The sequence below is a fragment of the Salvelinus namaycush genome, unplaced genomic scaffold, assembly GCF_016432855.1.
Source record: "Salvelinus namaycush isolate Seneca unplaced genomic scaffold, SaNama_1.0 Scaffold1188, whole genome shotgun sequence".
Lineage (NCBI taxonomy): Eukaryota > Metazoa > Chordata > Actinopteri > Salmoniformes > Salmonidae > Salvelinus > Salvelinus namaycush.
In genome coordinates, this window is record NW_024057884.1 from 1 (window position 1) to 20,836 (window position 20,836).

At 50.6% G+C, this 20,836-nt stretch overlaps 1 protein-coding gene across 1 annotated transcript; it reads left to right on the forward strand.

Annotated features, from left to right (window-relative positions):
* Positions 1-39: 39 nt before the first annotated feature.
* On the forward strand, positions 40-20,426 carry LOC120036024 (pecanex-like protein 1; the record flags this gene model as incomplete). The annotated part of the gene is made up of 9 exons (XM_038982488.1): positions 40-285; positions 1,277-1,377; positions 7,278-7,428; positions 8,080-8,310; positions 12,527-12,801; positions 14,874-15,109; positions 17,819-18,246; positions 18,719-18,859; positions 19,187-20,426. Coding segments are annotated over 9 exons (1,950 nt in total), but the record flags the coding sequence as incomplete, so codon positions are not given.
* Between the last annotated feature and the right edge of the window lie 410 nt (positions 20,427-20,836).

A 20,836-nucleotide genomic window follows, 5' to 3' on the forward strand; every position in this document is an offset into this window, starting at 1 on the left:
TACTTCACCTCTCCCTCCCTACTTCCCCTCTCCCTCCCTACTTCCTCTCTCCAGGGGATCATATACTACGTAATAGCCTCTATCAAGCTGGAGGAGTGGCTGGCCAATGAGACGATGAGGGAGGGGCTGAAGGCCTGTGGAGAGAGGAACTACGTGGACCTGGACCCGACCTTTAACCCCAACATAGACCAAGACTACGACCACCGTCTGGCTGGTATCTCCAGGGACTCCTTCTGCCAGGTCTACTTGGGCTGGATCCAGTATTGTAACTCTCGACGGGCCAAGGTAAGGACCGGCGCTTTGGATGATTTTATTCAGAAATATTTCTACACATTCTCAAAATGTACTACTGTAAATATGTCTTTGAGACTGAGCACAAAAATCACACGTCTCCTTCAGGCAATATGTCCTTTGTGTTTTTTGTGGTGAGAAAATGGAATCACAGTTTAGACATCTGAAGAAGATAAGATAAAACTTCTAATAACATCCCTCCTCTCTAAACTAACCATCCCTCCTCTCTAAACTAACCATCCCTCCTCTCTAAACTAACCATCCCTCCTCTCTAAACTAACCATCCCTCCTCTCTAAACTAACCATCCCTCCTCTCTAAACTAACCATCCCTCCTCTCTAAACTTAACCATCCCTCCTCTCTAAACTTAACCATCCCTCCTCTCTAAACTTAACCATCCCTCCTCTCTAAACTAACCATCCCTCCTCTCTAAACTAACCATCCCTCCTCTCTAAACTAACCATCCCTCCTCTCTAAACTAACCATCCCTCCTCTCTAAACTAACCATCCCTCCTCTCTAAACTAACCATCCCTCCTCTCTAAACTTAACCATCCCTCCTCTCTAAACTTAACCATCCCTCCTCTCTAAACTTAACCATCCCTCCTCTCTAAACTTAACCATCCCTCCTCTCTAAACTTAACCATCCCTCCTCTCTAAACTTAACCATCCCTCCTCTCTAAACTAACCATCCCTCCTCTCTAAACTAACCATCCCTCCTCTCTAAACTAACCATCCCTCCTCTCTAAACTAACCATCCCTCCTCTCTAAACTTAACCATCCCTCCTCTCAACTTAACCATCCCTCCTCTCTAAACTTAACCATCCCTCCTCTCTAAACTTAACCATCCCTCCTCTCTAAACTTAACCATCCCTCCTCTCTAAACTAACCATCCCTCCTCTCTAAACTAACCATCCCTCCTCTCTAAACTAACCATCCCTCCTCTCTAAACTAACCATCTCTCCTTCTATTCTCATCTCCTTTGCAGCCTCTGGACAGTGAGAAGGACTCTTCCCTGGTGTTGCTGTGTTTTGGCCTGTGTGTGCTGGGCAGGAGAGCACTGGGTACCGCTGCACATCACATGTCTAGGTGAGTCTGTCTGTCTGTCTATCTGTGTCTGTCTCTGTCTGTCTCTGTCTGTCTCTGTCTCTGTCTCTGTCTGTCTGTCTGTCTGTCTGTCTGTCTGTCTGTCTGTCTGTCTGTCTCAGCTTTTCCAGAAACCCCTCCTGATTCGGGGAATCTTCCAACCAGGATTTCAGAGAAACCTGGGGGTTTTGGAAAAGTCAGTAATTTTGCAACCATCCTGCAGAGTGTAACAGACACGATACATCAGATACATCAGTATCTCAGATCATCACCTTTCTAATACATACGGTGATTTCCTGAGACATTAGCTGTGTTCCAATATTCATACTAACCCTACTATTTGTGACGTAAATTGAGTATGTAGTATGCTTTTTGGTCATAGTATGGATATAGTTAGTATGCCAAAAGTTCCCGGATGTCGTACTACATTCACCAAAATACGAAGTCTACAAGCAGTGGACACTATTTCCATGCTTTTAGGGCCCATAATGCAATTCTTCAGAAAATGGGCGTGGCTTCACAACATTTTCACTTTTGAAGAAAATGGCAGAAAATATGCAGACATAAGTCCAACGAAAGTAGATACAAATTCATTACTTTAACTAATTATGACAAACGTTAAGAAATATTGAGCAATGTAATAACTTTTCAAATAACTTAGTTGGTAGTGTACAGGGTGGTGGTGTACAGGGTGGTGGTGGTGTACAGGGTGGTGGTGGTGTACAGGGTGGTGGTGGTGTACAGGGTGGTGGTGGTGTACAGGGTGGTGGTGGTGTACAGGGTGGTGGTGGTGTACAGGGTGGTGGTGTACAGGGTGGTGGTGGTGTACAGGGTGGTAGTGTACAGGGTGGTAGTGTACAGGGTGGTGGTGTACAGGGTGGTGGTGTACAGGGTGGTAGTGTACAGGGTGGTGGTGGTGTACAGGGTGGTGGTGGTGTACAGGGTGGTGGTGGTGTACAGGGTGGTGGTGGTGTACAGGGTGGTGGTGGTGTACAGGGTGGTGGTGGTGTACAGGGTGGTGGTGGTGTACAGGGTGGTGTACAGGGTGGTGGTGGTGTACAGGGTGGTGGTGGTGTACAGGGTGGTGGTGGTGTACAGGGTGGTGGTAGTGTACAGGGTGGTGGTAGTGTACAGGGTGGTGGTAGTGTACAGGGTGGTGGTACAGGGTGGTGGTGGTGTACAGGGTGGTGGTGGTGTACAGGGTGGTGGTGGTGTACAGGGTGGTGGTGGTGTACAGGGTGGTGGTAGTGTACAGGGTGGTGGTGGTGTACAGGGTGGTGGTGGTGTACAGGGTGGTGGTGGTGTACAGGGTGGTGTACAGGGTGGTGGTAGTGTACAGGATGGTGGTGGTGTACAGGGTGGTGGTGGTGTACAGGGTGGTGGTGGTGTACAGGGTGGTGGTGGTGTACAGGGTGGTGGTGGTGTACAGGGTGGTGGTGGTGTACAGGGTGGTGGTGGTGTACAGGGTGGTGGTAGTGTACAGGGTGGTGGTAGTGTACAGGGTGGTGGTAGTGTACAGGGTGGTGGTAGTGTACAGGGTGGTGGTAGTGTACAGGGTGGTGTACAGGGTGGTGGTAGTGTACAGGATGGTGGTGGTGTACAGGGTGGTGGTGGTGTACAGGGTGGTGGTGGTGTACAGGGTGGTGGGTAGGTGGTAGTGTACAGGGTGGTGGTAGTGTACAGGGTGGTGGTAGTGTACAGGGTGGTGGTAGTGTACAGGGTGGTGGTAGTGTACAGGGTGGTGGTAGTGTACAGGGTGGTGGTAGTGTACAGGGTGGTGGTAGTGTACAGGGTGGTGGTAGTGTACAGGGTGGTGGTAGTGTACAGGGTGGTAGTGGTGTACAGGGTGGTGGTGGTGTACAGGGTGGTGGTGTACAGGGTGGTGGTGTACAGGGTGGTGGTGTGCAGTGTGGTAGTGTACAGTGTACAGTGTGGTAGTGTACAGTGTGGTGGGGTGGTGTACAGTGTGGTGGGGTGGTGTACAGTGTGGTGGGGTGGTGTACAGTGTGGTGGGGTGGTGTACAGTGTGGTGGGGTGGTGTACAGTGTGGTGGGGTGGTGTACAGTGTGGTGTGGTGGTGTACAGTGTGGTGTGGTGGTGTACAGTGTGGTGTGGTGGTGTACAGTGTGGTGTACAGTGTGGTGTGGTAGTGTACAGTGTGGTGTGGTAGTGTACAGTGTGGTGGTGTACAGTGTGGTAGTGTACAGTGTGGTAGTGTACAGTGTGGTAGTGTACAGTGTGGTAGTGTACAGTGTGGTAGTGTACAGTGTGGTAGTGTACAGTGTGGTGGTGGTGGTGGTGTACAGGGTGGTGGTGGTGGTGGTGTACAGGGTGGTGGTGTACAGGGTGGTGGTGTACAGGGTGGTGGTGTACAGTGTGGTAGTGTACAGTGTGGTAGTGTACAGTGTGGTAGTGTACAGTGTGGTAGTGTACAGTGTGGTAGTGTACGTGGTGGTGGTAGTGTACAGTGTGGTGGTGGTGGTGGTGGTGTACAGTGTGGTGGTGGTGTACAGTGTGGTGGTGGTGTACAGGGTGGTGGTGTACAGGGTGGTGGTGTACAGGGTGGTGGTGTACAGGGTGGTGGTGTACAGGGTGGTGGTGTACAGGGTGGTGGTGTACAGGGTGGTGGTGTACAGTGTGGTGGTGTACAGTGGGGTAGTGTACAGTGGGGTAGTGTACAGTGTGGTAGTGTACAGTGTACATCGTGGTGGTGTACAGTGTGGTGGTGTACAGTGTGGTGGTGTACAGTGTGGTGGTGTACAGTGTGGTGGTGTACAGTGTGGTGGTGGTAGTGTACAGGGTGGTGCTGTACAGGGTGGTGGTGTACAGTGTGGTAGTGTACAGTGTGGTGGTGGTGGTAGTGTACAGTGTGGTGGTGGTGGTAGTGTACAGGGTGGTGGTGTACGTGGTGGTGGTGTACAGGGTGGTGGTGTACAGTGGTAGTGGTGTACAGGGTGGTGGTGTACAGTGGTAGTGGTGTACAGTGTGGTGGTGTACAGGGTGGTGGTGTACAGTGGTGGTGGTGTACAGTGGTAGTGGTGTACAGGGTGGTGGTGTACAGGGTGGTGGTAGTGTACAGTGTACAGTGTACAGTAGTGTACAGGTAGTGGTAGTGTACAGTGTGGTGGTGTACAGTGTACAGGGTGGTGGTGTACAGGGTGGTGGTGTACAGGGTGGTAGTGTACAGGGTGGTGGTAGTGTACAGGGTGGTGGTGGTGTACAGGGTGGTGGTGGTGTACAGTGTGGTGGTGGTGTACAGTGTGGTAGTGTACAGTGTGGTAGTGTACAGTGTGGTAGTGTACAGTGTGGTAGTGTACAGTGTGGTAGTGTACAGTGTGGTAGTGTACAGTGTGGTAGTGTACAGTGTGGTGGTGGTGGTGGTGGTGTACAGTGTGGTGGTGGTGGTGGTGTACAGGGTGGTGGTGTACAGGGTGGTGGTGTACAGGGTGGTGGTGTACAGGGTGGTAGTGTACAGGGTGGTGGTAGTGTACAGGGTGGTGGTGGTGTACAGGGTGGTGGTGGTGTACAGTGTGGTGGTGGTGTACAGTGTGGTAGTGTACAGTGTGGTAGTGTACAGTGTGGTAGTGTACAGTGTGGTAGTGTACAGTGTGGTAGTGTACAGTGTGGTAGTGTACAGTGTGGTAGTGTACAGTGTGGTGGTGGTGGTGGTGGTGTACAGTGTGGTGGTGGTGGTGGTGTACAGGGTGGTGGTGTACAGGGTGGTGGTGTACAGGGTGGTGGTGTACAGGGTGGTGGTGTACAGGGTGGTGGTGTACAGGGTGGTAGTGTACAGGGTGGTGGTGTACAGGGTGGTAGTGTACAGTGTGGTGGTGTACAGTGTGGTAGTGTACAGTGTGGTGGTGTACAGTGTGGTAGTGTACAGTGTGGTAGTGTACAGTGTGGTAGTGTACAGTGTGGTAGTGTACAGTGGGGTAGTGTACAGTGGGGTAGTGTACAGTGGGGTAGTGTACAGTGTGGTAGTGTACAGTGTACAGTGTGGTGGTGTACAGTGTGGTGGTGTACAGTGTGGTGGTGTACAGTGTGGTGGTGTACAGTGTGGTGGTGTACAGTGTGGTGGTGTACAGTGTGGTGATGGTAGTGTACAGTGTGGTGATGGGTAGTGTAGTGTACAGTGTGGTGATGGGTAGTGTACAGTGTGGTGATGGGTAGTGTACAGTGTGGTGATGGGTAGTGTACAGTGTGGTGATGGACGTGGTGGTGGTGTACAGGGTGGTGGTGTACAGTGGTAGTGGTGTACAGGGTGGTGGTGTACAGTGGTAGTGGTGTACAGTGTGGTGGTGTACAGGGTGGTGGTGTACAGTGGTGGTGGTGTACAGTGGTAGTGGTGTACAGGGTGGTGGTGTACAGGGTGGTGGTAGTGTACAGTGTACAGTGTACAGTAGTGTACAGGTAGTGGTAGTGTACAGTGTGGTGGTAGTGTACAGTGTGGTGGTGTACAGTGTACAGGGTGGTGGTGTACAGGGTGGTGGTGTACAGGGTGGTAGTGTACAGGGTGGTGGTAGTGTACAGGGTGGTGGTGGTGTACAGGGTGGTGGTAGTGTACAGGGTGGTGGTGGTGTACAGGGTGGTGGTGGTGTACAGGGTGGTGGTGGTAGTGTACAGGGTGGTGGTGGTGGTAGTGTACAGGGTGGTGGTGGTGGTAGTGTACAGGGTGGTGGTGGTGGTAGTGTACAGGGTGGTGGTGGTGGTAGTGTACAGGGTGGTGGTGGTGGTAGTGTACAGGGTGGTGGTGGTGGTAGTGTACAGGGTGGTGGTGGTGGTAGTGTACAGGGTGGTGGTAGTGTACAGGGTGGTGGTAGTGTACAGGGTGGTGGTAGTGTACAGGGTGGTGGTAGTGTACAGGGTGGTGGTGGTGTACAGGGTGGTGGTGGTGTACAGGGTGGTGGTGGTGTACAGGGTGGTGGTGTACAGGGTGGTGGTAGTGTACAGGGTGGTGGTGGTGGTGTACAGGGTGGTGGTGTACAGGGTGGTGGTGTACATTGTGGTGGTGTACAGTGTGGTGGTGTACAGTGTGGTGGTGGTGGTGGTGTACAGTGGGGTGGTGTACAGTGGGGTGGTGTACAGTGGGGTGGTGTACAGTGGGGTGGTGTACAGTGGGGTAGTGAACAGTGTGGTGGTGTAGAGTGTGGTGGTGGTGGTGGTGTACAGTGGGGTGGTGTACATTGTGGTGGTGTACAGTGGGGTGGTGTACAGTGGGGTGGTGTACAGTGGGGTGGTGTACAGTGGGGTGGTGTACAGTGGGGTGGTGTACAGTGTGGTGGTGGTGGTGGTGTACAGTGGGGTGGTGTACATTGTGGTGGTGTACAGTGGGGTGGTGTACAGTGGGGTAGTGAACAGTGTGGTTGTGTACAGTGTGGTGGTGGTGGTGGTGTACAGGGTAGTGGTGTACAGTGTGGTGGTGTACAGTGTGGTGGTGTACAGTGGGGTAGTGTACAGTGGGGTGGTGTACAGTGGGGTGGTGGTGGTAGTGTACAGTGGGGTGGTGGTGGTGTACATTGTGGTGGTGTACAGTGGGGTGGTGTACAGTGTGGTGGTGTACAGTGGGGTGGTGGTGGTAGTGTACAGTGTGGTATGATAGTATACAGAATGTACTATGGGTATTCCAACACAGCTAGTTTGTTTTTGAGAGTTGTATATTTTGTTGCCATTTCATGACTCATGTCTCCCTCTATCCCGTGTCTCCCTCTATCCCATGTCTCCCTGTCTCCCGTGTCTCCCTCTCTCCCGTGTCTCCCTGTCTCCCGTGTCTCCCTCTATCCCGTGTCTCCCTGTCTCCCGTGTCTCCCGTGTCTCCCTCTCTCCCGTGTCTCCCTGTCTCCCGTGTCTCCCTCTATCCCATGTCTCCCTCTCTCCCGTGTCTCCCGTCTCTCCCTCCTCCCCAGTAACCTGGAGTCTTTCCTGTATGGGCTCCACGCGCTGTTCAAGGGAGACTTCCGGATCTCCTCGGTGAGAGATGAGTGGATCTTTGCCGACATGGAACTACTGAGGAAGGTGGTGGTGCCTGGGATACGCATGTCACTCAAACTACACCAGGTGAGAGTTGCCAGGGATACGCATGTCACTCAAACTACACCAGGTGAGAGTTGCCTGGGATACGCATGTCACTCAAACTACACCAGGTGAGAGTTGCCAGGGATACGCATGTCACTCAAACTACACCAGGTGAGAGTTGCCTGGGATACGCATGTCACTCAAACTACACCAGGTGAGAGTTGCCTGGGATACGCATGTCACTCAAACTACACCAGGTGAGAGTTGCCAGGGATACGCATGTCACTCAAACTACACCAGGTGAGAGTTGCCTGGGATACGCATGTCACTCAAACTACACCAGGTGAGAGTTGCCAGGGATACGCATGTCACTCAAACTACACCAGGTGAGAGTTGCCTGGGATACGCATGTCACTCAAACTACACCAGGTGAGAGTTGCCAGGGATACGCATGTCACTCAAACTACACCAGGTGAGAGTTGCCAGGGATACGCATGTCACTCAAACTACACCAGGTGAGAGTTGCCAGGGATACGCATGTCACTCAAACTACACCAGGTGAGAGTTGCCTGGGATACGCATGTCACTCAAACTACACCAGGTGAGAGAGACTCCATCTGTACTAGCTGAGAAACCAGAAACAACCTCATTGGACTTTAAGGAACTCTCCCCTCCTGTCTTTTTCTCTCCCAGGACCACTTCACGTCTCCAGATGAGTATGACGAGCCGATGGTTCTGTTCCAGGCCATCTCGTCTCACCAGCAGAACCTGGTGATCGCCCACGAGGGTGACCCGGCCTGGCGCAGTGCCGTGCTCTCCAACTCGCCCTCACTGCTCGCCCTGCGCCACGTCCTGGACGAGGGAACCAACGAGTACAAGATCATCGTACTCAACAGACGATACCTCAGCTTTAGGGTCATCAAGGTTAGTAGGTCATCGTGCTCAACAGACGATGCCTCAGCTTTAGGGTCATCAAGGTGCCACAGACCTGGTGACAGAGGAGAAAGGTAGGCAAGGACCGAGCTTAGGAAGGAGAGGAGATCGTGAGAGAGAAGGGAGACCAGGTCTTAGGAAGGAGAGGAGACCGTGAGAGAGAGGGGAGACCAGGACAGGTCTTAGGGAGGACAGGAGACCGTGAGAGAGAAGGGAGACCAGGTCTTAGGGAGGAGAGGAGACCGTGAGAGAGAAGGGAGACCAGGTCTTAGGAAGGAGAGGAGACCGTGAGAGAGAAGGGAGACCAGGTCTTAGGAAGGAGAGGAGACCGTGAGAGAGAAGGGAGACCAGGACAGATCTTGGAGAGAGTGAGAGACCAGTGTTCACCAACATCATCAGAAGCCTGAACCAGAGGAAGTGCTGAAAGAAAAATGTAAGGGAAAGATAGACAGGAAGTGCCTAAAAGAAACATGCGGGGGGGAAAGATAGCCAGGAAGTGCCTAAAAGAAACATGCGGGGGGGAAAGATAGCCAGGAAGTGCCTAAAAGAAACATGCGGGGGGGAAAGATAGCCAGGAAGTGCCTAAAAGAAACATACGGGGGGGAAAGATAGCCAGGAAGTGCTGAAAGAAACATGCAAGGGGGAAAGATAGCCAGGAAGTGCTGAAAGAAACATGCGGGGGGAAAGATAGCCAGGAAGTGCCTAAAAGAAACATGCGGGGGAAAGATAGCCAGGAAGTGCCTAAAAGAAATATGCGGGGGGAAAGATAGCCAGGAAGTGCCTAAAAGAAACATGCAGGGAGGAAAGATAGCCAGGAAGTGCCTAAAAGAAACATGTGGGGGGAAGATAGCCAGGAAGTGCCTAAAAGAAATATGCGGGGGGAAAGATAGCCAGGAAGTGCATAAAAGAAACATACGGGGGGGAAAGATAGCCAGGAAGTGCTGAAAGAAACATGCGGGGGGAAAGATAGCCAGGAAGTGCCTAAAAGAAACATGCGGGGGAAAGATAGCCAGGAAGTGCCTAAAAGAAATATGCGGGGGGAAAGATAGCCAGGAAGTGCCTAAAAGAAACATGCAGGGAGGAAAGATAGCCAGGAAGTGCCTAAAAGAAACATGCAGGGAGGAAAGATAGCCAGGAAGTGCCTAAAAGAAACATGCGGGGGGGAAAGATAGCCAGGAAGTGCCTAAAAGAAACATGCGGGGGGGAAAGATAGCCAGGAAGTGCTGAAAGAAACATGCAGGGGGGAAAGATAGCCAGGAAGTGCCTAAAAGAAACATGCGGGGGGGAAAGATAGCCAGGAAGTGCTGAAAGAAACATGCTGGGGGGAAAGATAGCCAGGAAGTGCCTAAAAGAAACATGCGGGGGGAAAGATAGCCAGGAAGTGCCTAAAAGAAACATGCGGGGGGGAAAGATAGCCAGGAAGTGCCTAAAAGAAACATGTGGGGGGAAGATAGCCAGGAAGTGCCTAAAAGAAATATGCGGTGGGAAAGATAGCCAGGAAGTGCATAAAAGAAACATACGGGGGGGAAAGATAGCCAGGAAGTGCTGAAAGAAACATGCAAGGGGGAAAGATAGCCAGGAAGTGCTGAAAGAAACATGCGGGGGGAAAGATAGCCAGGAAGTGCCTAAAAGAAACATGCGGGGGAAAGATAGCCAGGAAGTGCCTAAAAGAAATATGCGGGGGGAAAGATAGCCAGGAAGTGCCTAAAAGAAACATGCAGGGAGGAAAGATAGCCAGGAAGTGCCTAAAAGAAACATGTGGGGGGAAGATAGCCAGGAAGTGCCTAAAAGAAATATGCGGGGGGAAAGATAGCCAGGAAGTGCATAAAAGAAACATACGGGGGGGAAAGATAGCCAGGAAGTGCTGAAAGAAACATGCAAGGGGGAAAGATAGCCAGGAAGTGCTGAAAGAAACATGCGGGGGGAAAGATAGCCAGGAAGTGCCTAAAAGAAACATGCGGGGGAAAGATAGCCAGGAAGTGCCTAAAAGAAACATGCAGGGAGGAAAGATAGCCAGGAAGTGCCTAAAAGAAACATGCGGGGGGGAAAGATAGCCAGGAAGTGCCTAAAAGAAACATGCGGGGGGGAAAGATAGCCAGGAAGTGCCTAAAAGAAACATGCGGGGGGGAAAGATAGCCAGGAAGTGCCTAAAAGAAACATGCGGGGGGGAAAGATAGCCAGGAAGTGCCTAAAAGAAACATGCGGGGGGGAAAGATAGCCAGGAAGTGCCTAAAAGAAACATGCGGGGGGGAAAGATAGCCAGGAAGTGCCTAAAAGAAACATGCGGGGGGGAAAGATAGCCAGCAAGTGCTGAAAGAAACATGCGGGGGGGAAAGATAGCCAGGAAGTGCCTAAAAGAAACATGCGGGGGGGAAAGATAGCCAGGAAGTGCCTAAAAGAAACATGCGGGGGGGAAAGATAGCCAGGAAGTGCCTAAAAGAAACATGCGGGGGGGAAAGATAGCCAGGAAGTGCCTAAAAGAAACATGCGGGGGGGAAGATAGCCAGGAAGTGCCTAAAAGAAACATGCGGGGGGGAAAGATAGCCAGGAAGTGCTGAAAGAAACATGCGGGGGGAAAGATAGCCAGGAAGTGCATAAAAGAAACATGCGGGGGGGAAAGATAGCCAGGAAGTGCCTAAAAGAAACATGCGGGGGGGAAAGATAGCCAGGAAGTGCCTAAAAGAAACATGCGGGGGGGAAAGATAGCCAGGAAGTGCCTAAAAGAAACATGCGGGGGGGAAAGATAGCCAGGAAGTGCCTAAAAGAAACATGCGGGGGGGAAAGATAGCCAGGAAGTGCCTAAAAGAAACATGCGGGGGGAAAGATAGCCAGGAAGTGCCTAAAAGAAACATGCAAGGGGGAAAGATAGCCAGGAAGTGCCTAAAAGAAACATGCGGGGGGAAAGATAGCCAGGAAGTGCCTAAAAGAAACATGTGGGGGGAAGATAGCCAGGAAGTGCCTAAAAGAAATATGCGGTGGGAAAGATAGCCAGGAAGTGCATAAAAGAAACATACGGGGGGGAAAGATAGCCAGGAAGTGCTGAAAGAAACATGCAAGGGGGAAAGATAGCCAGGAAGTGCTGAAAGAAACATGCGGGGGGAAAGATAGCCAGGAAGTGCCTAAAAGAAACATGCGGGGGAAAGATAGCCAGGAAGTGCCTAAAAGAAATATGCGGGGGGAAAGATAGCCAGGAAGTGCCTAAAAGAAACATGCGGGAGGAAAGATAGCCAGGAAGTGCCTAAAAGAAACATGTGGGGGGAAGATAGCCAGGAAGTGCCTAAAAGAAATATGCGGGGGGAAAGATAGCCAGGAAGTGCATAAAAGAAACATACGGGGGGGAAAGATAGCCAGGAAGTGCTGAAAGAAACATGCAAGGGGGAAAGATAGCCAGGAAGTGCTGAAAGAAACATGCGGGGGGAAAGATAGCCAGGAAGTGCCTAAAAGAAACATGCGGGGGAAAGATAGCCAGGAAGTGCCTAAAAGAAATATGCGGGGGGGAAAGATAGCCAGGAAGTGCCTAAAAGAAACATGCGGGGGGGAAAGATAGCCAGGAAGTGCCTAAAAGAAACATGCGGGGGGAAAGATAGCCAGGAAGTGCCTAAAAGAAACATGCGGGGGGGAAAGATAGCCAGGAAGTGCCTAAAAGAAACATGCGGGGGGGGGGGAAGATAGCCAGGAAGTGCCTAAAAGAAACATGCGGGGGGGAAAGATAACCAGGAAGTGCCTAAAAGAAACATGCGGGGGGGAAGATAGCCAGGAAGTGCCTAAAAGAAACATGCGGGGGGAAAGATAGCCAGGAAGTGCCTAAAAGAAACATGCGGGGGGGAAAGATAGGATGAGAGGACAGAAAGGAAACCAGGTGTTGTGGACAGTAGGTTAGGCTCAACTCCCCATGTCATTTACACATTCATTAACTTGGGCTATTGTGGTGAGCTAACATAAATATATGTTGTGTTTTCGCTGTAAAACATTTTAAAAATCGGACATGTTGGCTGGATTCACAAGATGTTTATCTTTCATTTGCTGTATTGGACTTGTGATTTCATGAAATTATATAATATGATATCCCTGTGACGCAAGGCTAGGCTATGCTAGTCAGCGTTTCTGATGAGGAGGATCCCGGATCCGGGAGGGGGGGTTAACTTGTGTTACACAACGGGACTGTATGAAGTATCTAAATCGATTGTGTGCGATCATCCTCCTGCAGGTGAATAAGGAGTGTGTCCGTGGTTTGTGGGCGGGACAGCAGCAGGAGCTGGTGTTCTTACGGAACAGGAACCCGGAACGCGGAAGCATCCAGAACGCCAAACAGGCGTTACGCAACATGATCAACTCCTCGTGTGACCAGCCCATTGGATACCCCATCTACGTGTCGCCCCTGACTACGTCCTATTGCAACTCACACACACAGCTAGGTCACATCCTGGGAGGACCAATCAGCATTGGCAATATAAGGAACTTAATTGTCAGTACCTGGCACAGGTAGGTCACATCCTGGGACGACCAATCAGCATTCTGCGTATGTCCCAATTATCTTTCCTACCTCCTAAAGTGTGCACTTGTTCACTTCTCTTCACTGATTTTAAAAAGCAATGACTGGTATAACAAATATGGTGGATCTCCCATTGGCCCATGCCTCTACCAATCCAAAGATTGTAGATTTGTGGGGAAGTAGTGAACGAGTGTACACTTCAGGAGAAAGTAGATAGTATTGGGACCCTCACTTTAAAATGTATTCTCGGGAGTTAACTTGCCACTGTGGTTCTGCTTGCTTTTGGGGGTCTTGGCCTGGTTACTGTAAAACACTGTGCTTGCTTTTGGGGGTCTTGGCCTGGTTACTGTAAAACACTGTGCTTGCTTTTGGGGGTCTTGGCCTGGTTACTGTAAAACACTGTGCTTGCTTTTGGGGGTCTTGGCCTGGTTACTGTAAAACACTGTGCTTGCTTTGGGGGTCTTGACCTGGTTACTGTAAAACACTGTGCTTGCTTTTGGGGGTCTTGGCCTGGTTACTGTAAAACACTGTGCTTGCTTTTGGGGGTCTTGGCCTGGTTACTGTAAAACACTGTTACACATGATGTATTGCCAGATGTACATCTATTGCCAGATGTATTTCTGTCATTATTTGTGCCAGCGTGCTGTCACTATGTTTCATCTGTAATCCCACCACAGTTAGAGCAATGTACTTTACTTAATAGGTGTATTAGTCAGGTTCAAAGCACATTAGTCAACGTTTCTGTAAATCTGCTAGATTCAGCCAGCAGGATGATCTCTCTCGATCTGTTTCCCACATCTCGCTCTCCCCCTCTCTCTTCTCTCTCCCCCCTCGCTCTTCTCTCTCTCTCCCTCCCCATCTCTCTACCCCCTCTCTTCTCTCTCTTCCCCCTCTCTTCTCTCTCTTCCCCCTCTCTTCTCTCTCCCCCCTCTCTCTCTCTCTCCCCCCTCTCTCTCCCCCCTCTCTCTCCCCCCTCTCTCTCTCCCCTCTCTCTCTCTCTCTTCTCTCTCCCTCCCCCTCTCTCTACCCCCTCTCCCTCCCCCTCTCTCTCCCCCCTCTCTCTCTCCCCTCTCTCTCTCTCTCTTCTCTCTCCCTCCCCATCTCTCTTCCCCCTCTCTTCTCTCTCTTCCCCCTCTCTTCTCTCTCTTCCCCCTCTCTTCTCTCTCCCCCCTCTCTCTCTCTCTCCCCCCTCCCTCTCCCCCCTCTCTCTCCCCCCTCTCTCTCCCCCCTCTCTCTCTCTCTCTCCCCCCTCTCTCTCCCCCCTCTCTCTCCCCCCTCTCTCTCTCCCCTCTCTCTCTCTCTCTTCTCTCTCCCTCCTCTCTCTCTCCCTCCCTCCTCTCTTTCTCTCCCTCCTCTCTCTCGCCCCCTCTTCTCTCTCCCCCCTCTCTCTCTCTCCTCCTCTCTCTTCTTTCTCCCTCCCCCTCTTCTCTCTCCCCCTCTCTCTCTTTCCTCCTCTCTCTTCTTTCTCCCTCCCCCTCTCTCTCTCCCCCTTTCTCTCTCCCTCTCTCTTCTCTTTCCCCCCGCTCTCTCTCCCCCTCTCTTCTCTCTCCCCCCTCTCTTCTCTCTCCCTCTCTCTCCCCCCTCTTCCCTCTCTCTCTCTCATCCTCCCTCTTCTTTCTCCCTCCCCCTCTCTCTCTCCCCCTTTCTCTCTCCCCTCTCCCTCCCCCCCTCTCTCTTCTCCCTCCGCTCTCGCTGTCTTGTCCCTCTCTCTCTCTCCCCTCTCGCTCTCTTGTCCCTCCCCTCTCGCTCTCTTGTCCCTCCCCTCTCGCTCTCTTGTCCCTCCCCTCTCGCTCTCTTGTCCCTCCCCTCTCGCTCTCTTGTCCCTCACCTCTCGCTCTCTTGTCCCTCCCCTCTCGCTCTCTTGTCCCTCCCCTCTCGCTCTCTTGTCCCTCCCCTCTCGCTCTCTTGTCCCTCCCCTCTCGCTCTCTTGTCCCTCCCCTCTCGCTCTCTTGTCCCTCTCGCTCTCTTCTTCCTCCTCTCTCGTTCCTCCATCTCTCTCCCCCCATCTTCCCTCTCTCTCACCCCCCCCCCCCTTCCTGTCTTCCACCACCCCTCTCTGTAGACTGCGTAAGGGCTGTGGAGCTGGCTGTAACAGTGGTGGGAACATTGAGGATTGTGATGCAGGGGGCTTGTCCTGTACCAGTGGTAATGGGACAGGGCTGAGCGGTGACTCTCAGCAGAGCTCGGTGTCCCAGGGGGGGCTGTCAAGACCGGCCGCTCCCCTGGCCTACCAGCCACACACTATTGGTGAGAACCATCACCACGTACATCACCACGGACACCACCACCAGGGCTGGGGTGAGTCCTTTTCAATTCCGACTGAAAATTAACAAATCTCTAAAATGTTTTCCAGATATCACAGAAAACTGTGTGCCACTTGACCAGGTTGTTATTGAAGACTTCTGATGTGTTCCCAACTGACCTGGTTACCTTCTCTCTTGTCCTCTACACAGGTATCAACCAACCTGTATCTGTCCATACAGGTACCAACTAACCTGTATCTGTCCATACAGGTACCAACTAACCTGGTTACCTTCTCTCTTGTCCTCTACACAGGTATCAACCAACCTGTATCTGTCCATACAGGTATCAACCAACTTGTATCTGTCCATACAGGTACCAACTAACCTGTATCTGTCCATACAGGTACCAACTAACCTGGTTACCTTCTCTCTTGTCCTCTACACAGGTATCAACCAACCTGTATCTGTCCATACAGGTACCAACTAACCTGTATCTGTCCATACAGGTACCAACTAACCTGGTTACCTTCTCTCTTGTCCTCTACACAGGTATCAACCAACCTGTATCTCTCCATACCAGGCACCAACTAACCTGTATCTCTCCATACAGGTACCAACTAACCTGGTTACCTTCTCTCTTGTCCTCTACACAGGTATCAACCAACCTGTATCTGTCCATACAGGTATCAACCAACCTGTATCTGTCCATACAGGTACCAACTAACCTGTATCTGTCCATACAGGTACCAACTAACCTGGTTACCTTCTCTCTTGTCCTCTACACAGGTATCAACCAACCTGTATCTCTCCATACCAGGCACTAACTAACCTGTATCTCTCCATACAGGCACCAACTAACCTGTATCTCTCCATACAGGCACCAACTAACCTGTATCTCTCCATACCAGGCACCAACTAACCTGTATCTGTCCATACAGGCACCAACCAACCTGTATCTCTCCATACAGGCACCAACTAACCTGTATCTCTCCATACCAGGCACCAACTAACCTGTATCTGTCCATACAGGCACCAACTAACCTGTATCTCTCCATACCAGGCACCAACCAACCTGTATCTCTCCATACAGGCACCAACCAACCTGTATCTCTCCATACAGGCACCAACCAACCTGTATCTCTCCATACCAGGCACCAACCAACCTGTATCTCTCCATACCAGGCACCAACCAACCTGTATCTCTCCATACCAGGCACCAACCAACCTGTATCTGTCCATACAGGCACCAACCAACCTGTATCTCTCCATACAGGCACCAACTAACCTGTATCTCTCCATACAGGCACCAACTAACCTGTATCTCTCCCTACAGGCACCAACTAACCTGTATCTCTCCATACAGGCACCAACTAACCTGTATCTCTCCATACAGGCACCAACTAACCTGTATCTCTCCATACCAGGCACCAACCATCATGTATCTCTCCATACAGGCACCAACCAACCTGTATCTGTCCATACCAGGCACCAACCAACCTGTATCTCTCCATACAGGCACCAACCAACCTGTATCTCTCCATACAGGCACCAACCAACCTGTATCTCTCCATACAGGCACCAACCAACCTGTATCTGTCCATACAGGCACCAACCAACCTGTATCTGTCCATACAGGCACCAACTAACCTGTATCTCTCCATACAGGCACCAACCAACCTGTATCTGTCCATACCAGGCACCAACCAACCTGTATCTCTCCATACAGGCACCAACCAACCTGTATCTGTCCATACAGGCACCAACTAACCTGTATCTCTCCATACCAGGCACCAACCAACCTGTATCTGTCCATACCAGGCACCAACCAACCTGTATCTGTCCATACAGGCACCAACCAACCTGTATCTCTCCATACCAGGCACCAACCAACCTGTATCTCTCCATACCAGGCACCAACTAACCTGTATCTCTCCATACAGGCACCAACCAACCTGTATCTCTCCATACAGGCACCACCCAACCTGTATCTCTCCATACAGGCACCACCCAACCTGTATCTCTCCATACAGGCACCAACTAACCTGTATCTCTCCATACAGGCACCAACTAACCTGTATCTCTCCATACAGGCACCAACCAACCTGTATCTGTCCATACAGGCACCAACCAACCTGTATCTCTCCATTCAGGCACCAACCAACATGTATCTGTCCATATCAGGCACCAACTAACCTGTATCTGTCCATACAGGCACCAACTAACCTGTATCTCTCCATACAGGCACCAACCAACCTGTATCTCTCCATACAGGCACCAACCAACCTGTATCTCTCCATACAGGCACCAACCAACCTGTATCTCTCCATACAGGCACCAACTAACCTGTATCTGTCCATACAGGCACCAACTAACCTGTATCTCTCCATACCAGGCACCAACCAACATGTATCTGTCCATATCAGGCACCAACTAACCTGTATCTCTCCATACCAGGCACCAACCAACCTGTATCTGTCCATACAGGCACCAACCAACCTGTATCTCTCCATACCAGGCACCAACTAACCTGTATCTGTCCATACCAGGCACCAACCAACCTGTATCTCTCCATACCAGGTATCAACTAACCTGTATCTCTCCATACAGGCACCAACTAACCTGTATCTCTCCATACAGGCACCAACCAACCTGTATCTCTCCATACCAGGTATCAACTAACCTGTATCTGTCCATACAGGCACCAACCAACCTGTATCTCTCCATACCAGGCACCAACTAACCTGTATCTCTCCTCTCCATTCAGGGACCAGTCAGAGCTCCCAGTCGGTTCAGTCTGGTCTTGTGCACCACTCCCCGGCCCGAGCCTCCGTAACCAGCCAGTCTTCATCGTACCGCTATAACAGCAGCCGCCACTCGTCTCTCCGTACCTCAGCCACAGGCCTGGAGCCCTGCCGACGCTCCTCCACCAGCCAACTGTCCCTCCGCACCCTCCCCACCTCCCTACAGCTCCGCCTGGGCTCAGGGTCGTCCTCGGACCCCGCCGGCCCCTCTGCCTCCCTCTCCTCCCACAGTATCCCGCCCTGTAAGAGACACACCCTAGTAGGCCTGCTGGGGAACGACGGGCTGGGTAGCGCCATAGTGGACCCGCTGGGTCACCACCACCACCACCACCACCAACACGTCCCGGCTCTGTCCGCTGTACGACGAGACGACATTTCCTACAGAGTGCAGGTCGGTCAGGAGGAAAAAAAACGTAACTCTTCGATATAACTGTTTTAATCAACACCGGCTGTTTCTCAGAGGTATTAAAGGGACAGTTCACCTAAATTACAAAATGAGTTATGGTTCCTTTTCCATAGACTGCTTTCAGGGTAAAGAAACATTATAAGTCATTTTCAAATGGATACGTTTCTTTAGAGCGTGTTTCTCAAATCCATTCCTGCAGGACCCCCAACAGTACACATTTTACTGTAGCACCGGACAACGCTAGATTCAACTTGTCAACTAATCCTCAAGCCCTTGTTAAGTTGAATGAGGTGTGCTTGTCTGGGGCTACAGTAAAAATGTGTACTTATGTGGGGGGGGGGGTGTATCGAGGACTGGAGATGAGAAACACTGCTTTTGATAACCCAACAAAACAAAATTCTGTTATTTGATGGTGCTGATCTTGACTACATGTGATTGAATGTTCTTCTCCCACCAGATCGTGGATGTGAGTCAGGTGCTGGAGATCATTAACCTGTCTAAGCGGAAGGAGCTGCAGTGGCCTGATGAGACGGTGAGGTTGAGGGCAGGACGCAGCTGCTGGAGGGACTGGAGCCCCCTGGAGGGCATGGAGGGACATGTAAGTTCTCTACTCCCTCAGCTCAGTTTACGATCACTTCATATTACTACCAGTAGTACACATCTCAGTTTTACATTTATCACTTCTAACATTTTTATAAAACTTCAATATATTGATGTTGTTTTCAATATTATATTAAATGTATTCATACATATCAAGGAATTACTTTCTGTTCTTACTCACATCTTATCTCTCTTTCTCCTCGCTCTCTCTCTCCCTCCCCCCCTCCCCCCAATTCCTTCATGCTTCCTCCCCTCTGCTGTCTTCGTCACCAATCCTTCTCTCTCTCCCTCTCTCCCCCCCTCCAACACCAACCTTTCTCTCCAGGTGATTCACCGGTGGGTGCCTTGTAGCCGTGACCTCACCAGCCGCTCCCATATAGACAAGACCATCCTGCTGGTTCAGGTGGATGATAAGCTGGTTCCCATCGTAGAGACTGGGGTCATAGAGCTGGGGGCCGAGGTCTGACAGCCACTGGTTCAGGTGGATGATAAACTGTGGTCGAATGAGAAATGCTTGTTTTCTGTTTTGAAACCTGGGGTGTATACGGTCTGCCCTAATGACTACACCCTAGTCCTTCTGGGAGTAACCCAGTCACGAGTTAGAGGTCAGGGTTCACCTTACTGCAGGCCGAAGAGCAGACCAGCCTGCTGACAGTGAGGAAAGGAAGGGATCCCCCCTCCTCTCTCTGTCGTCTCTCCTCTGTCCTGTCTCTTCCGTCCACTCTCCTCTCTGTCGTCTCTCCTCTGTCCTCTCTCTTCCGTCCACTCTCCTCTCTGTCGTCTGTCCTCTGTCCTCTCCTCCGTGACCCGGAAACCGATGAGTGGTCGAGGAGTGTGTCGGGTTCGTTAGTAGGCGAACGGAAGACGGTCCTCCCCTCCTTGTCTAAAGCCTCCTTTTGGCGAGGAAGCACAAGTGTATCCTACAACGGAAGAGTTTGTGATATCTCCCACACACCCTTTTGAATCAGCCGTTGTAATTGTCAGAGGAGAAAAGCATGGACACGTTTAAAAAAACAAAAAAAACAACGATATGCTATTTATCCTTTATCTAGAAAATGTATTGCGTAACTAACTTCATTTAGTATTTATCACGTAACACATTTATTTTGGAATCCACCCCTGTCAACATCATTTGCCTGATGGAACAGGAGTGGAAAAGGGACCGTTTCATTTCATACAAGCGCATTTTCGTCCACTTTCCCTCTCCTCGCCTCCTCCATTGACCTTTGACCTTTTTTCAAAAGGAGAGGGCTGCAGGAGTTGAGCAAATCGAATGGGGGGGAAAAAGGGCCCATATCTGCATTCAAAAATGGCACCGTATTTCCCTATATATATATATATATATAGTGCACTACTTTTCACAAGGCACTACTTTTTGCAGTATAGGGTGCTGTTTAGGACGAACTCTATATGTTTTGAGGGGAAAAGGAATCCAGGGGAGAGTGGCGATGGAGGAGGCAGATGGCAGTCCACACATGAACACACATCTACAGTAACTTGCAAAAGTATTCATACCCCCTTGGATTTCTTCCTATTTTTATTGTGTTGCAAAAAAAAAAAAAAAAGTGGGATTTAAAATGTATTTTAATAGTCAACCATGTAGTGTGTCAAAGTGGAATTCAAACCGTTTAAAAGATTTAAAACAAATGTGATAGCGTTAAGTATTCAGCCCCTTTTTGTTGAGGCTTAAATTAGTTCAGGAGTAAAATGTGACTTTACAAATCACGTACGTAATAAGTGATATGGACAAATAGGGGTTGACATTGTTTTTGAATGACGAACCAATCCTCTCTCCGCCATACAATATTTGTAATGTCCCTCTTCACAGATTCAACTACAAAGATGAGGGAGCTTTTCAAAATCCTCGTTTTTTTTTTTTAAATGTCTGTTTTTTTTAACGAGGATTTTGAAAAGCTCCCTCGTCTTTGTAGTTGAATCCGTGAAGAGGGACATTACAAATATTGTATGGCGGAGA